The sequence below is a fragment of the Citrus sinensis genome, chromosome 7, assembly GCF_022201045.2.
Source record: "Citrus sinensis cultivar Valencia sweet orange chromosome 7, DVS_A1.0, whole genome shotgun sequence".
NCBI lineage: Eukaryota > Viridiplantae > Streptophyta > Magnoliopsida > Sapindales > Rutaceae > Citrus > Citrus sinensis.
This window is the reverse complement of record NC_068562.1, coordinates 19302075-19319646: the sequence shown is the minus strand read 5'-3', so window position 1 is coordinate 19319646 and position 17572 is coordinate 19302075. Positions and strand designations below refer to the sequence as shown.

Here is a 17572-nt window from a genome sequence, read left to right as displayed (position 1 = left end):
CTCGAAATCAAATCATTTCTATATATAATAATACAAGGAAAACGTTTTGAATAAAGAATAATAAATTGATGGAAACAGGGGAACTAATGGTGTAGTGTCGAACCTATAAATACCCCATATCACTTGCAATTCAACAAAACATTATTTCTACTAGCTTTAATAACCAACAATGGCTGCTATTAAATCTTTTGTTGTGTATTTTGTGTTAGCTGCTGCTGCTATCATCCCAATAAATGCACAGCTGACTCCTAATTTTTATGAAAAAATGTGTCCTCAGGCATTGCCAACTATAAGAACAGTTGTTCGAAATGCCATAACAAATGAGACTCGCATGGGAGCATCATTACTTCGTCTACACTTCCATGACTGCTTTGTCAATGTAAGTGTACTTTAGATTTTAGGCCCTCAGGGTTAATCGAGTCAATCAGTTTTTTTTAGCTGGTTAGTAGAGTTCGAACCCCGAAAGAGTTAGGAGGTTAAAAAACATTTATAACTATGGTTAATAATTAATTGATATTTGTAATTATGATTATAGCTGTAATTATGTTTGTGTTTTTTGGATAGGGTTGTGATGGATCACTGCTTTTAGACGACACAGCCAACTTCGTTGGAGAGAAGACGGCCATACCCAATAATAATTCCGTCAGGGGATTTGATGTGATTGATGAAATAAAACAAGCAGTTAATACAGCTTGCAAAGGCAACGTGGTCTCATGTGCAGATATTGTAGCCGTTGCAGCTCGTGATTCAGTTAATCTTGTGAGTACACACTTATCTCATTTTTGTATCGGTGGATGATCATATAGAATCCTAAGGAGTATTTATCTCTATGTCTGAAACTATTGTTTATTTTGTCGACCATCTGAGTTTTGAATCTTAAGAGATGTACGTAAAATTTTGATTTAAGCTTTGCCAATCCATCGACATTTTTTTTTCAAATAATTATTTATTTTAAAAAACACTTAAAACAACTGAGTTTGTGCTTATTAATGGCAAACTTTCCTTTAGTCTCTAGGGTTCAGTTTACTTACAAAGTTAATCTCTATCTTTTAAAACCCAAAACGTCCTTGCTATTGCTTTTATAGACGATGGACACCCAACTTTTCTAAGGAAAAATAATATTTTTATATTATATATACAAATAACAAGTAAAAAGGAAAAATACTTAAATTTTAACGGAAACTTGCCTATGATAAAGATGTTTTGGATAATTATATTAAAATGCAATTAATTTGCTTTAAAGGTACGGTAGCTCAAGTTTACTAAACATCTGTTTGTCAAGCATCTACTAACTTATACTTGACAGTTAATAGTTCTATTACACAAATATCTTCAGGGCTTAATCCCAAATATATGAGACGAGTATATTGCTTTTTGTGATTTCAGTTAGGAGGTCCATGTTATCCAGTACAATTAGGAAGAAGAGATGCAAGAACTGCAAGCTTCAATGATGCAAATGCCAATCTACCTTCCCCATTTTCAAACTTCTCTGTGCTTCTTTCAAGCTTCCAATCACAAGGCTTAAATCTCCAAGACCTAGTTGCTCTCTCAGGAGGCCACAGCATTGGACTTGCTCGCTGCCCATCATTTCGGAACAGGATTTACAATGACTCAGATATAGATCCAGTATTTGCTGCTTCCAAGCAAAAGAATTGCCCAGTAACCGGAGGAACATTCAACACAGAACCACTTGATGCAACAACTACACTATTTGATAATCAGTACTTTAAGGATTTGATAGCATCAAGGGGTCTCCTTCATTCTGATCAGCAACTTTTTAAAAATGATAGCAGTGATAGTGATCGGCTGGTGCGAAAGTACAGTACAAATCCAATTTCTTTTGCATCAGATTTTAGTGCTTCCATGATCAAGATGGGTAACTTGAACGTACTTACTGGTAATAATGGAGAAATCAGGATGAATTGCCGAAGAGTTAACTAGCACGTGTAATTTACTGGTTTCAAGAATTGCATTTCTTGATCTGACCATTAATAATAAAGTTGGTTTCTATGTGATGTTAATGATGAAACATATAATAAAATCTAATTGCCGGTGTTTTTAATTTTTTTTCATGTGAAATTTGAACAATTGTGCATTTACTAAAATTTGAAGATATTTGAATACAAAAACATATTTATTCGTAAACATATTTTTCATATAATCAATTACATTAATTGGCAAGGGAAATGAGGTTTTAAATTTTTAATAAGGTAAAAAAATGATGGTTAATTTATATGGAAAGAGTTTTACATGAACTTAGTTTAAGGGGTCCGGCTACGGTGCAACGGTGGTACGGAACCACCGTTGCATCCAGCCGTTGGATTCACTTGGATAGACGGATCCATTGGGATCCAACATTGGATGCAACAGTGGCACGGTACCACTATTGTACCATAATTTTCTCTTAGTTTAAGTCAAAGTTATACTCAAATGTACAATATCGAGGGTGTGTTTGGCACACCACATTACATGGGATTGTATTACCTTTTTTTTTTTTTGTGAGAAGAGAATTGTATTGATTAATGTAATTAAATTTCATGCTTGGTAAATATTCTTGTTCACATTATGGTGTATTAAAATACATCATGTTGCGAACAATGCCGCATCAAATAAACCTAGGGGTCTGATTTGTGTAATACCACGTTGTTCATATTAGTTTTTTTTTCTAAAATAAAAACTGAATAAAAATATATAATATTAAATAAAATTAAAAACTCAACTGTGTTGCCATCGACAACAGTTCAACGGTTGCCGGTCGTTGGTGGCTGCTGCATAAATTAGTGTTTTAGAATTAAGCAATGGTGCAATTTTGCCGACAAAAGAGCTTTCGTTTGCCTTAAATTTACGGTTAAAATTTTGAAAACTGAAACTTTGCCTGCATATCTATAGCAAATGAAAATTTCTTTCCCAGTAATAGTTGCACCATTGCATAGCCTGATAATAAGAATTTTAATTGTATCAAAATAAAGTTCAAATGATACTGAAGAAGGATGGCCAGCAACTGCTTATAGTGGTCGATGGGTCAAAAATGCTCATTTTAATTATAAAAATTTAAATTATTAATTTAATATAAATGATAAGAAAATATAAATAAATCTTAAATTATTAATTTAATATAAATTAAAATAAAAAATTTATGTTACATAATGCAGTCCATATTACACTAAATATAGGATTATATTATACCTTAGTACAAGATGATGCAATATAGCTAATGTAATAAAGCTAATACTATACAATATAATGTGCTAAATGCACCCCAAATATACAAATCTAAATATAAATGTTTATTTTTAAATTTTTCTTAGTTATTGAATAGAATATATTAAAAACATGGTGTTTGCATATTTATCCTTATAATTTCTTTGAAAAAAAGTTTTAAAAAGGAAAAACATGATGGATCATATTTTATATGGACATAAATTACCATGAATTTAGTTTAAGTCAAAATTAAACTCACCCATATTTTTCATTGTTAAGGCTACCTTTATGATTGCAGTTGAAATGTTAAGGAGACTTATCACATAAGTTTTGATAGAACTAGTTTATGCTAAATTTTTTAATAGTTATTGTAATAGTTCAAGCCCAACAACCAAGTAGATATTGTTTCATTTAGACGCAAAGTCTGTCGCGGTTTTATTATCTAGCTTTACAATTCAAAATGCATTTTTTTAATTAAGAGAGCTCAATACTTATAAACTAGTTCAGGAATTGTCTCACTAGTAATGTGGGATATTACATGCTTCCCCCATTCAGGACCTCGCATCCTCGTGAGGGTTATTGGAAACAGAATGGAACTAAATCATATCATTATCATATCCATTCACACATCGGGTCGTGAGTCAGTTTCGATACCAACTGCAACAGCCTGAGGCCAATAACCAAGTAGATATTGTCTGCATTAGGAACACAGTTGATCCCAGTTTTGTTGTTGGGTTTTACAACTTAAAACGTGTTTACTTAGTTAGGAGAGTCCAAGGTGTATAAACTAGTCCAAGAACTCTTTCTTTTGCAATGTGGGATGTTGCAACTATTTATTTTATAAGTTTCTCGTTTCTAATAATAGTTTTTAAAGTAGAAAGCAGGTTGCTTTTTAAGGTCCCATTGACGAATGAGGTAGAAACTCTACAAGCAGCATATTTTATAAATTTTGACAAAAATGATGTTTGGTCAATTTTTTAAAAACTGCTTATTTAAGTTTTTTTTTTCATTTTGATAGAAAGAAATTTCCAAAAGCATGTAGAGAGTTACTTTTTGTAAGCAACTTATTAACTTAAGCCACAACACCTTTTTAAAGTCCTTATCATAACCTTACCATAATAAAAATATAATTATGTCTTTTTTTTTCATAAACCCTAATATATAAATAGAAGGAAATCTAAACTTATGTCTATTTAGTCATTATATAGTAAAACAGCAATTTCATGATAAAATTTACCAAATACTTGTACTATACTTTTCAAACTAACAGCAATTGCAGCGACATAATTTATCAAATACTAATCTATTTTTTTAATCAACAACTTATTTCATCCACATAGCAAAAACAACTTATTTTATTAGTCACAAGTATCCTAAACTGGTCGTAATAGCAGCTTATTGACTAAGTCATCAAACACTTTTAAAATTTCTATAACAACCTTATTATTTTAATAAAAAGACGACTATGTCATATTTTTTCATAAACACTACTAAAAATCATAAACCCTTTCATATTACCACAACTACATATTACTTTTTATTTAATTTTAAGTTATTTATTATTGTATTACGCAATGAACTTTATCATATTTAATATAATATTTTACAAGGTTCATAAGATTTTAATTATTTGAGTTTCTTAATTTAAATTTTTGTGTCTAAAAAACATTCTAGAAAATTTATTATACTTACTCTTAAACACATACATATGGTAATTATAAAATGAGGAACAATTTAATAACAAATTTTACTAAATTCATATAATCTGCTTTTGAAACTTAATAGTAACTAAAATAATACAGTTTATCAAAAACCTAATCACTTTTTTGTTCAATAATTTATTTCATTAATACATTAGAAGCAACTTATTTTGTCACCCACAACAATCTCAAACTGGCTATCTCTCTCTCTCTCTCTCTCTCTCTCTCTCTCTCTCTCTCTCTCTCTATATATATATATATATGAATCAATCTGAATCATATTTCATGTCCAGTCAGAAATCAAACAAACTATTATTAGAGTAATATTATAAAATGGTAGAATGACACATTTTGGTCATAATTAAAATTTTAATTTTGCCATAAATTTTTAACACCTTTGTTCGTTACTAGTTTCAAAACAATTATAGAAATAATATATATATATAGCAAGAAATTTTTCTTTCCAGATTACATGATTTGCATCATCCCTTAGAAATAGTCTGGTGAAAAAAGAGGTTTTGTAACTTTGAAATTCACTAAGTTTCCTACATCTTAAATTATGTAGTAACTCAGCGTTTTTATCACGAAGGTGTGAAGGGTCACCAATAAAATGGAGGGAAATGGTTAAAATTAGAGTAGCAACAGCATCCTGAATTGGATTGTTGAACTCATCAAGAATAGGGACACCATTTTCATCGACTTGAATGGAATTTAGAATTTCTAATTGTTGCTGATTAGTGAGAAGATGATCCCACCAACCAGCCTTTGGGGTTGGTGGGATCATCTTATTTATAACAAATAAATTAAATAGTTTAATTTTATTTGTAGAGGTGTAAGAGATCATCAATCTATGATGAATCCATAAATTAGTAAAATAAATTTTAGAGAAATGAAAGTGTCATTCTCTTGCAAGAACTAGCAATTAAGAAACGTGTATTAAGATTACAACACAGCAGATTTCACTTTATCTGTAGTTATGAGAAATAGAAAAATTAAAGAAAATGCTTACTGAATATTAATCCAAATCTAGTAACACGATCATCATGATCATTATTCGCTTAATATTCAGGACATAGGAAAAAAAGAAATAGAAATGAACGACTTTGTTCAAAGCTAATTAATAAGGCCCCAATAGAATTCAGTTTATTTTGCGGCAGTTGGTGCAAATCTGCCCATCAGTCCCCGTCAGTGGGCTAAGGTTCCCCATTTTGACCATTGCATTGGCGAAATCTGCATAAAACGTTCCAATGATGGTGCTGTAAGTGGTGACTTGAGAGTCAGTTGAGCCGCCATTGAAGAGCCTGCTGGTCTGAATGAAAGACACCTTTGTTATTCACCAAGTCCTGGAAATAGCCATTGTCAAATAGAACAGAGCTGGTGGCATCTAATTGAGAAAGGTTGTCATCGCCGCCTGAACTTGGACAGTTTGATTTTAAAGATGTTGCAAATTCTGAATCAATGTTTGTTTCATTGTAGATTCTTTCTCGAAACAATAAGCACCTAGCTTGTCCTATTGTGTGAGCTCCTGTATACGACCAGAATTTTGATATATAATTAATCATACACGAAATAAGAATTATAGAAATTAAAGAATATGGCTGCTATCTAGCTAGTTGTGTTAATAGTTGACTTGGGATATTCTCATCAGTACCGATTCTTTTGTCTAGCTAGTCCTTGTCACGTGATAAAGTAGAGTGAGCCCACTCGTAGGTGACTCTAACTCTAATAGTATATAAAAAACCCATGAGCTAACTTAAACTCAAAAACTAGCTTAAGAATTGAGAATTGCCTCACTTATATTATTAACCTAGTAATTATTCTCAGTTGATGTGAGATAATATCTTCAATACATATCAGTATTTATCTAATCTTATGTTGATCATTCTACAAGGTATATACATGTAACTAAATTCTACCATGCGTACAATGTTATTAACGCACTCGTAGATCCGCTGATACTAGAGGCCTTTTTTGGTCGTGCAGGTGATGAGATATGATTTTGAAAGATTAGTGCAGCTTAGATCAGCACTAGGTCTAAGTTTATTAATCTAATAATAATGTTATTACCTGAGAGGGCCACCATTTCTTTAGCACTGAATCCTTTCTTTGCAAAGTTAGAAATAAGGTCATTAAGATCCATAAGAGGGGATGGAATATTAGTATTTACTGCACTGGAACTTGCCGTTGTCGAATCTCTTCTACCTAATTGAACTGTCCATGAAGGCCCCCCGAACAGAACAAAAATGAATATCTGATTAATTAATTAATTAATTTTGATAAATAAAATTCCATTATACTAATAATAACTGCTTGGCCAAAAGTTTAAGCTGATAAGATAGGGTTTCATATGCTTCCCTATGTGAAATGTTTGTAGGCTAAAGATTAGGGGAAAAAAAAGGAAAAAGAAAAAGGTTTTGGATGTACCAAAAGACAAGAGCTTAAAAGTGAATCAAGAAATTGAATGAGCTTATAAGTTGAGAGAATTGAATTTAATTGTGTTAGAGAAACCGTTTAACCAAAATTAAGCCTAAGTCGATGATAAGAATCCAACAATAATAATAAAGAAAAGTGCTAAGATTTTGGGCCTGCAGTTATTACTATTAGGTGACAATAATCTCAAGTAGTCATTAATGCAATTTTCGCTTCACTTACAGCAACAACGGAATCTCGAGCAGCAACAGCTAAGATGTCTGCGCAAGAAACAACACCAGGGCAGAGACTCTAAACTTTAGATTTAACTGAATCGATCGCTTCAAAGCCTCGTATTGAATTCGCATTGGCGTTGGCTGATTTCTCACCAGTAAAACTTGAAGTGTCATCTAATAGAACTGATGCATCACAACCCTGCAAATTGAGGCATAAACGAAATTTAATTAAAAATAAAAGTTACCATAATACACTATCATATGCCCAACTAATCAAATTGTAAGATAACCATATTGATAACAAAAATGTATTAATAATAAATTTCCTTCAGTTTTATATGTGGTTTGAGCTAATTATTCAGTTCATCCCTATATTTATAAAATTATCTAAAACACCTATGTTGTTACTATCGTAGCAATCAAATTTAATTTTTAAGAGTAAAGTAGTATTTTCGCATGATATATAACTTAAAATTCAAATAAATCTAACATACAATAGGTGAAAAATAGATGAAAATTAAGTAAATTTTAACATAAACAAACAGACAACTGGACTTTTTGGAAAATTGTAATTTTGAAAATATTTTGGACTTGATGTAAATTATAAGGAGCATTTACCTTAACAAAAATAGCTAATGAAAAGAGATTATTTTGAGTCATGATTCTACTAATTAATACTGTTTTAGCACCTCACTATGTACAAATTAAATAACATATACAAAGAAAGTTTGTCACTCAAGCATTACTATGATAATGCGTAAATGAAACTCTATTATGCGTTTTGGGCGGATGCATGCATGCAAGTTTGCAATTGCAAATCGCTTTCGTTGAAAGTGAAAAGAAAGAGAGAGGGAGAGATAGAACGTGCATTAACAAAACAATCGTGGAAATGGAGACGAAGCAAAGAAGCTCCCATTCGATGCTCCTTTACCACTGCATTGTGTACTATAGACTTGATGGTAGATAGGGCTTTTGGGCAAGTATTATCATAGTGATTTGAGGATAATTGTGCAAAGGCCAGTTTAGATAACAACAAAAACATGATGAAGCAAGTTCCATAAAGATGTGAGTGAGACGACATTATCAAAAAGTACTCAAGGAGACACCAAAGTAATTCAGCAGAGCTTGTGTTTTTGTGCTTGGTGAATGATATGTGATAAATCAGATGCTCTTATATGGAGGATGAATTATTGGTTCTAGGTCAAAAGAAAAAAGATTTTGCTAATTTTTTATTAGAAACTATTAAAAATAATGGATGCATTCATTGAGAGTTGGAAACTCCCCACCATCTTATATCGATCCCCACCATCTAAAGTCATGTAAATAAAAATTTCGATATCTTTAGTACATGGGTATATAACATTGTATAGTTTAAAATTTAATAATTAACTATAAAGTCTTATGTAACAATTATGAATTAGTTTAATTTCTAAAATATGAGCACAAAAATAAGAAATAACTATCAACTAACCAAACTTTCGTTATATTTTACAAATAATTATTGCACATCTCAAGTTTTAAATCAGATTTTAATTTTTTGAAGCAACTCAGAAAAGGCATCATAAAGCTTAGGAAATCTAGCAAAATCTTGAGAAATGTCGGGGAAAAGATTATTGGGTTGTATTATAGAAGACTGTATTTTAACATTTTGAGTAAATTGATTGAAGTCTTGCATTTTGTTTTATAAATTACAAGATAATGTTGGGTGCCCAAACTATATTAGAAGTCAAAAATATAAAAGAGGATTTGTCATCGTCTGAAAAACTTAATGGCGGTTGGTAAGTGTGTGAACAAAATGGTCACAAGGAATCTATCAAGTCAAAAACTCGGTTCAAATTAGATTTCTTAATCTTTGCAGATAAACATAGTTCTATACATGGATGTTTTTGCAAATGTCCCAAACTTTAGAATCTTCCAACTACTTGTAATGCAACTTAAGAGCACTACCCCAAAAAAGAATTAATTAATATAGTTGAAAGCAAGATACAACGTCTCAAACGTTCATATCAATCTTGAATACAAAGTCTTAAACTTTCATAATAATCTTGATATTAAATCGGCGAATTACTGACTGGTGGCAACACCAGGCCCACACTACAAGAAAACGGATCTACTATGACAGGTAAAACTGTCATAGTAGGGGGTGGATGACGGTTGTTCATACCGTCATTGTAGCCAGCGTCAAGAATTGATGATAGAACAATACCCGTCACAACCTGTGATGGATATAACCAGTCACACAACTATCATAACTTTATTTAAAAGGAAATATAATAATTTTTAATTTGACCCCTTTTTTTCATTTCGCATGCTATATTTTAAATTTTTAGCGGAAAATCTTAAATTTGGCGCAAAAATGAAAATTATAACTAATTGAATTTTTTTTACAATTAATTCTGAAATTAAATTTATAATTAATAAAAATGGCTATTTTGTTACTACCATGAAATGCTTGTCATTTTAATAAAAATCTTGCAATTGATTTAGAAATTAAAATTTCATAATTTAGTTAATTAATTCGATTGTTAAAATGAATATCGCAATTAAAAATTCACTAACAAAGAAAATGAAATGAATAACACTGAATAATTATCGATAATTGTCAACAAACATAATTTAACCAAATACAAATGACAAGTCCAACATAAATAGAAGAGTATTGTAACAACATAAAAACCAAATTTCAGCAACATGTAGAAGGCTAGCTGTTTTGAGACTAATGAACCATGATCAGTCTGTTTCCAGCAACACAACAAAGCCAACAACACTGATCATACCAAAAAAAAAAAATTCATTCTAGCAATTTTAGTGAAGCATACAACAAATACCAATCTAAGAAGAAGCTAAAATCGTGCAAAGATGCACCAATACTCAGGACATGTTTTTGCATCAAAGAAAAAAGATGGCCAACTCCAGCAATACCCACCATCTTCATCAAATTCCAACATAGCAAGTGTGACAAGCTAGGTAACTGCACAAGTAAATATAACATCATCAAAACATGGTGGGGAAAATGATCTTAAAACATCTCTCTTGCAATTACCACAGACTTTTTTGAAAGCTCACTGATGTGATGCGATGGAGCTTCTTTTATGATATGCACAACTTTTGGTTTGGCTTTAAGCACAATCAAAATCCAAAGATATCAGTGAAGCAAGCAAACATGCAGCTGGCCGCTCTAATTGCATGCACGTGTGCTACACTAACTATTGAATCCAAGTAATACATAGTAGAGGTTGTCATATCAATTATAAGAATTCCATAAGGTCTAAACAAAAGTGTAAGTATATAAGGCTGCATGAAAAAGAATTGAGTGAGATTTTGGTGTTTTGAAAATAAGACTTGAGTACCTAAAGTGATTTTGAGGCAATGTATGATATAATTAATTCTAAGTGTAAGCAAATGATAAAAGTAAATTAGTAAATTCATCAAAGAAATGAAGTTCACGCCTTTCCTCATGGAAAGCTTTTCAAGCAATCTTAACTCCTACGTGCTTGAATGGAGAATGAAACACTGCAAATCAGATGAAAGATTTGACTGCTAACTATAAGCAAAGGCGCAGACTAAACTAAATTTCTTTAGTAATGAAAGTATTTATGTGTATGTTGACTACTTAAGTATAAGACTAGAATAGCAACAAATTTTAAGATGCTGATATGCAAATCAAAAGTAATATAGGGAAATCAAAGTAATTCTAAAACAGAGCAAAAAGGTTACTATCATTGTGAAAGGTGACTTTTTCATATGTTTACAATGATCTGATAAAAGTATATCATATTATTGAATAAAAAATTTGATGGATGAAAATATGCAAATATACTACAATGAAACATCTGAAAATTGCATCAAACAATTCCTCGCAACCCTTAATTTTTGCAGCTTTATATGATACCTAAAGTGTCTATTTGTATGCAAGAATGACAAACTATCAATGCAGTTAACACTTATTTTGGACAATCAACAAGTCTGGAAGCTACAACTACAATTATCTAGTTGTAGGATCATTATTAAAATGCTACAAAACAGAAGTAGAGAAAGTACGATTAACCATATCATCTGTAGAGCAGCCCTTAGTCCATTGTATAAGATCTCATGATGCTATTGATGTTTGCTAATAGAAAATGAAAAGGTAAAACCCAACTCTCTGTCCACCAAGTGAAAAATAAAATCATCACATTGAGTAGCAGGAAATATGATTAAAATGCAAAACCATTCTTGGCATAAGGCTCTGGAGCATAGATTGATAAGTAAATCATAGGAATTGAAAAGAAAAGTTGCAAAAAGCATATCTAATAGATAGAGTTTTAATAATATATCCAGGCTGGTCAAAAAGGTAAAATAAATTCCTGCACATCCTACAGCTAGCTTCAAAAACTCATTAAAATTTCAATATTGAAGCTATTCATACGATACCAATTGCAAATGAAAGATTAATAATATATAAAATGGATTGGAACGGCATTTTGCAAAAAACCACAGCCAATAGACGCAGTCTTTATATCCAAGTTGGTTAGAAAGGTGAACTAATATGGATTGGAAAGAAATTTTGCAAAAAACCACAGCCAAATTCAAAAAATTATAACTAATTGAGTAAGCAAAACTAAGCTAAGCAAATAAGGCCTTTGCAACAAAAATTGTACAGTAACTAAATGCATACAAAAACAGAGCATCAAAGTCAAGCTAACCTCAGAAGTAGCATTATTATCTACTAAAGTCTTTGCTCCAACAAATGTCCATGAAGCAAACATGTTACTTGTCCTCAAAGAATCAAGTATTAAAAGACCCAAATCGACTGTGTTGGCTGCGATAACATCAATGGAAGCATAGGTGCAAAGCCCTCGGCCAACAAAGAAGATCGACCGCGCAAGAACTAAGAAGAAAATAATTGGATCCCCAATTTGAAAACTGGACAAAATGTTAAGGTGATTAGCCGCACAAGAACAAAACCGAAATCATTCTAAAGGTTCAGATTTCGTTCATTTCAACAAACTAGTACATTTGTGCACATAACTTTTAAGGAAAAATTCCATTTTTCCAACACAATGAACAAATTTTAGATAAACCTTTAGTGCTTAGAACTACACCTTTAGTGTTGAAATTGACAAAAAAATTTAATTAAATTGAAATGCAAGAGAAAATAAGGAGAATAATTACCTGTGTTAATAAAAAAATTGAGCTTAATCAATGGTGAGTTTTCAGTTAGGGTTTTGAAATGCAACGGTGGCAGCACACGTTCAGTGGGTTTCTCATGTGGATCTCAATGATGGCCAAATCGATGGCGGGTGACAAGGCAAATCGATGCCGAGACATGAGACAAAATCAACGCTGTTACTAATGTAAGGGTTTGAGGCGATAGGTTGTTACGAGAGTGAAACCGTGTGAGGGTGAGAGATGTTTGAGTTTTGGATGAACACTTGGGAAAAAAAAACCGATATGAAGTGTTTTGTGTTTATTCATTGTTATTTGCTTTTTCTCTAAACGCCACCGTTTCTTTTTTTTTTCATTTTTGATTTATCTTTTTTGACAAAATCATTTTAAAATTTTAAGTCAAATCACTATCATAGACTAGTCATTAATTTATGATAATCTAAATATTTATCACAAATCAGTCTTATTATTATGATAGAACAAATTTTTATCACAATTTTATCGTATTTTATTGACATAAAATTTTTTTATCACAAGTCTGTCATATTTCTGTAAAATAAGAGACTTAGGCTAAGAACCGTCATACATGTACCTGTCATCGTAGATCATTTTTCTTGTAGTGCCAGGGGATCAATTTATTGTTTATTTCGTTTCTCTTTGAGCACTTTTGAATTGCGTCACATCCCATCCTACCTACACCCAGCCCCCAACAACATTTCTTTTTGACAAATGACAATTGGCTTAATAATGTTATTTGATTCTGTTTCTTATGTTTTAATAAATAAATAAACAAGTAAGCAAATTCCGTTCTCAACCATGCATCAAGCTTTGTGATGGTTACAATCTTGATTATTTTACATAGAATTCGAATAGGAGATTATTAGTTTTTCCTTTTTAAAATTAATATATACTATTTAACTTTTATTTTTTTATCATAGTTCAATAACCTCCTTGACATCATAATTTTACTATATTATTCTTATTTTCAAATACACTTTTATTTATATTTATTATAAATTAAAGGAAAAATGACACCTACACCCCAAATTTGAGAAAATGCTCATGTAAATCCCAAAGATTTCAATAACGGACATCATTACCCCTTTTGACTATAATATCCTTTGACTATTAACTTAAAAAGATTGAGTCCAGTATTATATAATAAATATAAGGGAAAACAACACATACCCCCTTAGTTTTTAATAAGGGACACAATTATTCCCTTTTAACTACAACATCCTTTAGCTCTATTAACTTAAAAATATCGACTCCAATGTTTTAAATAAATATAAATATAATATCAAAATAAATGTAACTTCACATACATTTTAAGATAATTTCAATATTTAAAAAAGCTTTTTAATACTTTACAATCTTATATTATATTAACCTAAATTTTATGATAAATAGGATCATAATATTAAAATAAATATATAAAACTTTAAATTATTTTCAATATTATATAAAATAATTTTAATATTATTAATATATGATATATTTTATTAATTATAAAATATATTTAACCCAAAGATTTATTTAAATTTTATAATAAATAAAAATATATTACCATAGTAAATATAATAGGCTACATTTTAAAACTTATTTTATATATTAAAAAATTCTAATATTATTAGTCTATTAGAAAATTAAAAAACTTAAAATATCTTTATTTTTAAAAAAAATTTTAGGGTTAATTGTTTTAGTGATTATCTACAAAGGGAATTATAGTCAAAAGAAGGTGTTAGTATATAGAAAAAAAAAGGGGGGGTAGGTTTCCTTTTTAAAATAAAATATATTTATTATAAGAAAAAATTAAAATAACAAAAAGTATAAGAAAAATATCTTATTATTAATTTTTTATTCACACTAAAAATATATTTCTTATTTTTAGTACTTAAATTTTTTATTTCGGTTTCCATTTATATGATTTATGTAATTTATAATTAATATTAATAAAAGTGCACTTGAAAATATGAGTAATGTAGTAAAATTATGTGTTAAGGGGATTATTGGCTATTATGAAAACAATAGAGAGGGTATGTGTTGATTTCAATAAGGGAACTGTTGATTTCCCATTCGAATTCTATGCAAAAGAATATTTTACGTTCTTCTCTATTTATTTAGCTTATTAATGAAAAATTTAGTAACAATCAACTAAATTTTTTAGTAACAATCAACTAAATTTTTTAGTAACAATCAACTAAATTTTTATCACGCATTATAAAAAAACAATTATACAAAATTTATAAATATTCTAATTACCATTTTAAAATTTATAAAATGGCACCTATGCCATTTTTCTGTCCTTAAATGTATAAAGTACATAAAGTTACACAATTTCTTTTTCACATTCCTATTATGTTTATCTCACGCAAATGCAATGCTTTTTTCCTTTTTAATGTCAAAATATAATCAAAACCCGGTAATTCAAAATCTCTTTCCTTGCCATTTTTTATTTACTTTCTTTAGTTCGTACATGCTTTTAAATTTTATTCATTTATATATATTAAAATATTAGAGGAAACTAATTTAAGAATTCAAATTATATAAATAATAATCTTCTTTCCCATAATTTGAACAAATAAGGAAAGAATGTAAATTAAATCATAATTCTATTCTAAGTGAATAGGAAAGAATTTAAATCAAATTAGAATTTTAATTGGTTTAAATGCCTTACATCAATTAAAATGGAAAGTCGGTAATTAAAAGAAAGAGACAAAGGCATGCTTTTAGAATTTGGGGCTTGCGTTTCAATCTTTGAGTGGATGATCGAAACGTGATTTTAACTTCATTTTCTCCCAAATTTGGAGGGTAAGCTCTTGGTATTGCCTTCTGCAATCCTACTAGTCTTGATTTTTGTGATATCCTCTTGTTGGTTGTTATTTGAAATACACAATTATTAGAGAGACAAATATTAGGTTGTTATTATAAGGTAGGATTGTTAATATTGTTAATGTTATTAGCATCTACTGTTATCTAGAGAAGAATTTTGTGTTGTAATCCCATTAATATAATGGAAGATTATATCGAACTACAGTCTCATGTTTTTTCTCATTTTGGGTTTTCCACGTAAAAATGTATGCCTCTTGTGGTTGATTTAATTCTTTGGATTGTGTTAGATTATTTTCTAACTATTTATTTGTAGATTATTTTCTACCTATTTATTTGTGGTGCACATCCTATTTTAATCACATAAAGAAGGAAAGTGTTTTGCTTCCACTTAATATGCAGTTGCTTGTGTGAGTTTTTTTCCTAATAGAGTGGTATCAGAGAATCAAGTTTTGCATTATTTCATTACTTGTGTGGTTAAGATGGAGGAGTCTTTGGCATGCATGATTAAATTAAAATCATGGAATTATGGTATTTGGAAGTCTAGAATGGAAGATTTGCTATTTATGAAAGACTTCCATGAACCCATTGAAGACGAAAAAACTAGACCCGCCGCCGATTTAGATGATAAGAAATTGGCTCAATTAAACCAGAAGGTTGTGGGTACTATTAGATCATAAATTGATCAGAGTGTGTACCACGATGTCATGAAGGAATCCAGGGTTGATGTTCTTTGGAGAAAATGATAGACGATTTATGAGCAGTCGACAACACAAAATAAAGCCAATATGATGAAAAGGCTTGTTAACTTGAATTATAAGGAGGGTGCAGTATAACAGAACACACCAGTGAGTTTCAAGCCCTGGTTTATTAGTTGACTACTATGAAAATTATTTTAGATGATGAGTTATAAGCATTAGACATGGTTACAGATAGGATTAGGAATAAAGAATCGAGAAGAAAGAGTGTTGAAGCAGTTCCTTCTGAGTCAAATACATTTGTTTCAGAAAAGCAAGAAATGTGGGGGAGAAGCCAAACCAGAAATTCCCACCAGCAGAACAATGATAACCCTAAAGGAAGATCTAAGTCCTAGAAGAGAAACATGAAGTGCTTTTATTGTCAAAAGATAGGTCACGTTAAAAGGGAGTGCAGATTATGGAAAAGAGAATAGGCGAAAGAAAATGGTGATGCTCAGAAAAATGACAATTAGGACACTACGGCCATAGTTAATGGTGATATAAATATTGTTTATGATGAGAGCACTATGAATCTCACTTGTCATACCTGTGATTGGGTGATTGATTTGGGTGCTTCGCTTCATGTTACTGTACATCATGATTACTTCACATCCTATGTTAATAGTGATTATGATCATGTTCGGATAGGAAATGATGTGGCATCTAAGATTGTGAGCATCTAAGTTATTGATTAAGGATGTCCAACATATACCAGATACTCGCCTTAATTTAATCTCTATAGACAAGCTTAATGATAATAGTTATACAAACCAATTTAGTGAATGAAAATGGAAGCTCACTAAAGGCGCACTAGTGTTAGGTAAGGGGAGGAAAATAAACACTCTCTATGTGATAGAAGCCAAGATCAAGAAAGAAGATGTGAATATAGCTGTAAAAGATTTTGACATTAAGATATGGCACAAAAGGCTTGGTTTTATTGGTGAGAAATGGCTAGAAACTCATGCAAGAAAAGGATTTCTACCCAGTTTTGCAAGTATATACCTCAAGACTCGTGTTCATTGCTTAATTAGAAAGGCCTAGAGAGTATCATCTAAAAGCTTTTCTCCATCTAGAAAATCACAAATACTTGATTTAATTCACATTGATATTTGCAATGATGTAAAGTAGATCAATAGGAGGTGCACTTTATTTTGTGATTTTTATTGACGATTGTTGTAGAAAAGTATGGGCTTTTGTTTTAAAATCTAAAGACCAGGTGCTTGATACGTTTAAGTTCTTCCATACTTATGTTGAGAGAGGGACATGAAGAAAATTAAAATGCGTCAAGACAGATAATAATGGTGAGTATAGA

The 17572-nt window shown here is 30.5% G+C and overlaps 1 protein-coding gene and 1 pseudogene across 1 annotated transcript; one reads left to right on the top strand and one right to left on the bottom strand.

The window, feature by feature from the left end:
* Nucleotides 1-160: 160 nt before the first annotated feature.
* LOC102627605 (peroxidase P7-like) lies at nucleotides 161-2046 on the top strand. The gene is made up of 3 exons (XM_006468091.4): nucleotides 161-379; nucleotides 565-759; nucleotides 1387-2046. The coding sequence occupies exons 1-3, from the start codon at nucleotides 170-172 to the stop codon at nucleotides 1939-1941; spliced, it is 960 nt and encodes a 319-aa protein (XP_006468154.3). The 5' UTR covers nucleotides 161-169; the 3' UTR covers nucleotides 1942-2046.
* A 3993-nt stretch (nucleotides 2047-6039) lies between these two features.
* LOC102627897 (cationic peroxidase 1-like) lies at nucleotides 6040-8591 on the bottom strand (annotated as a pseudogene).
* Nucleotides 8592-17572: the final 8981 nt, after the last annotated feature.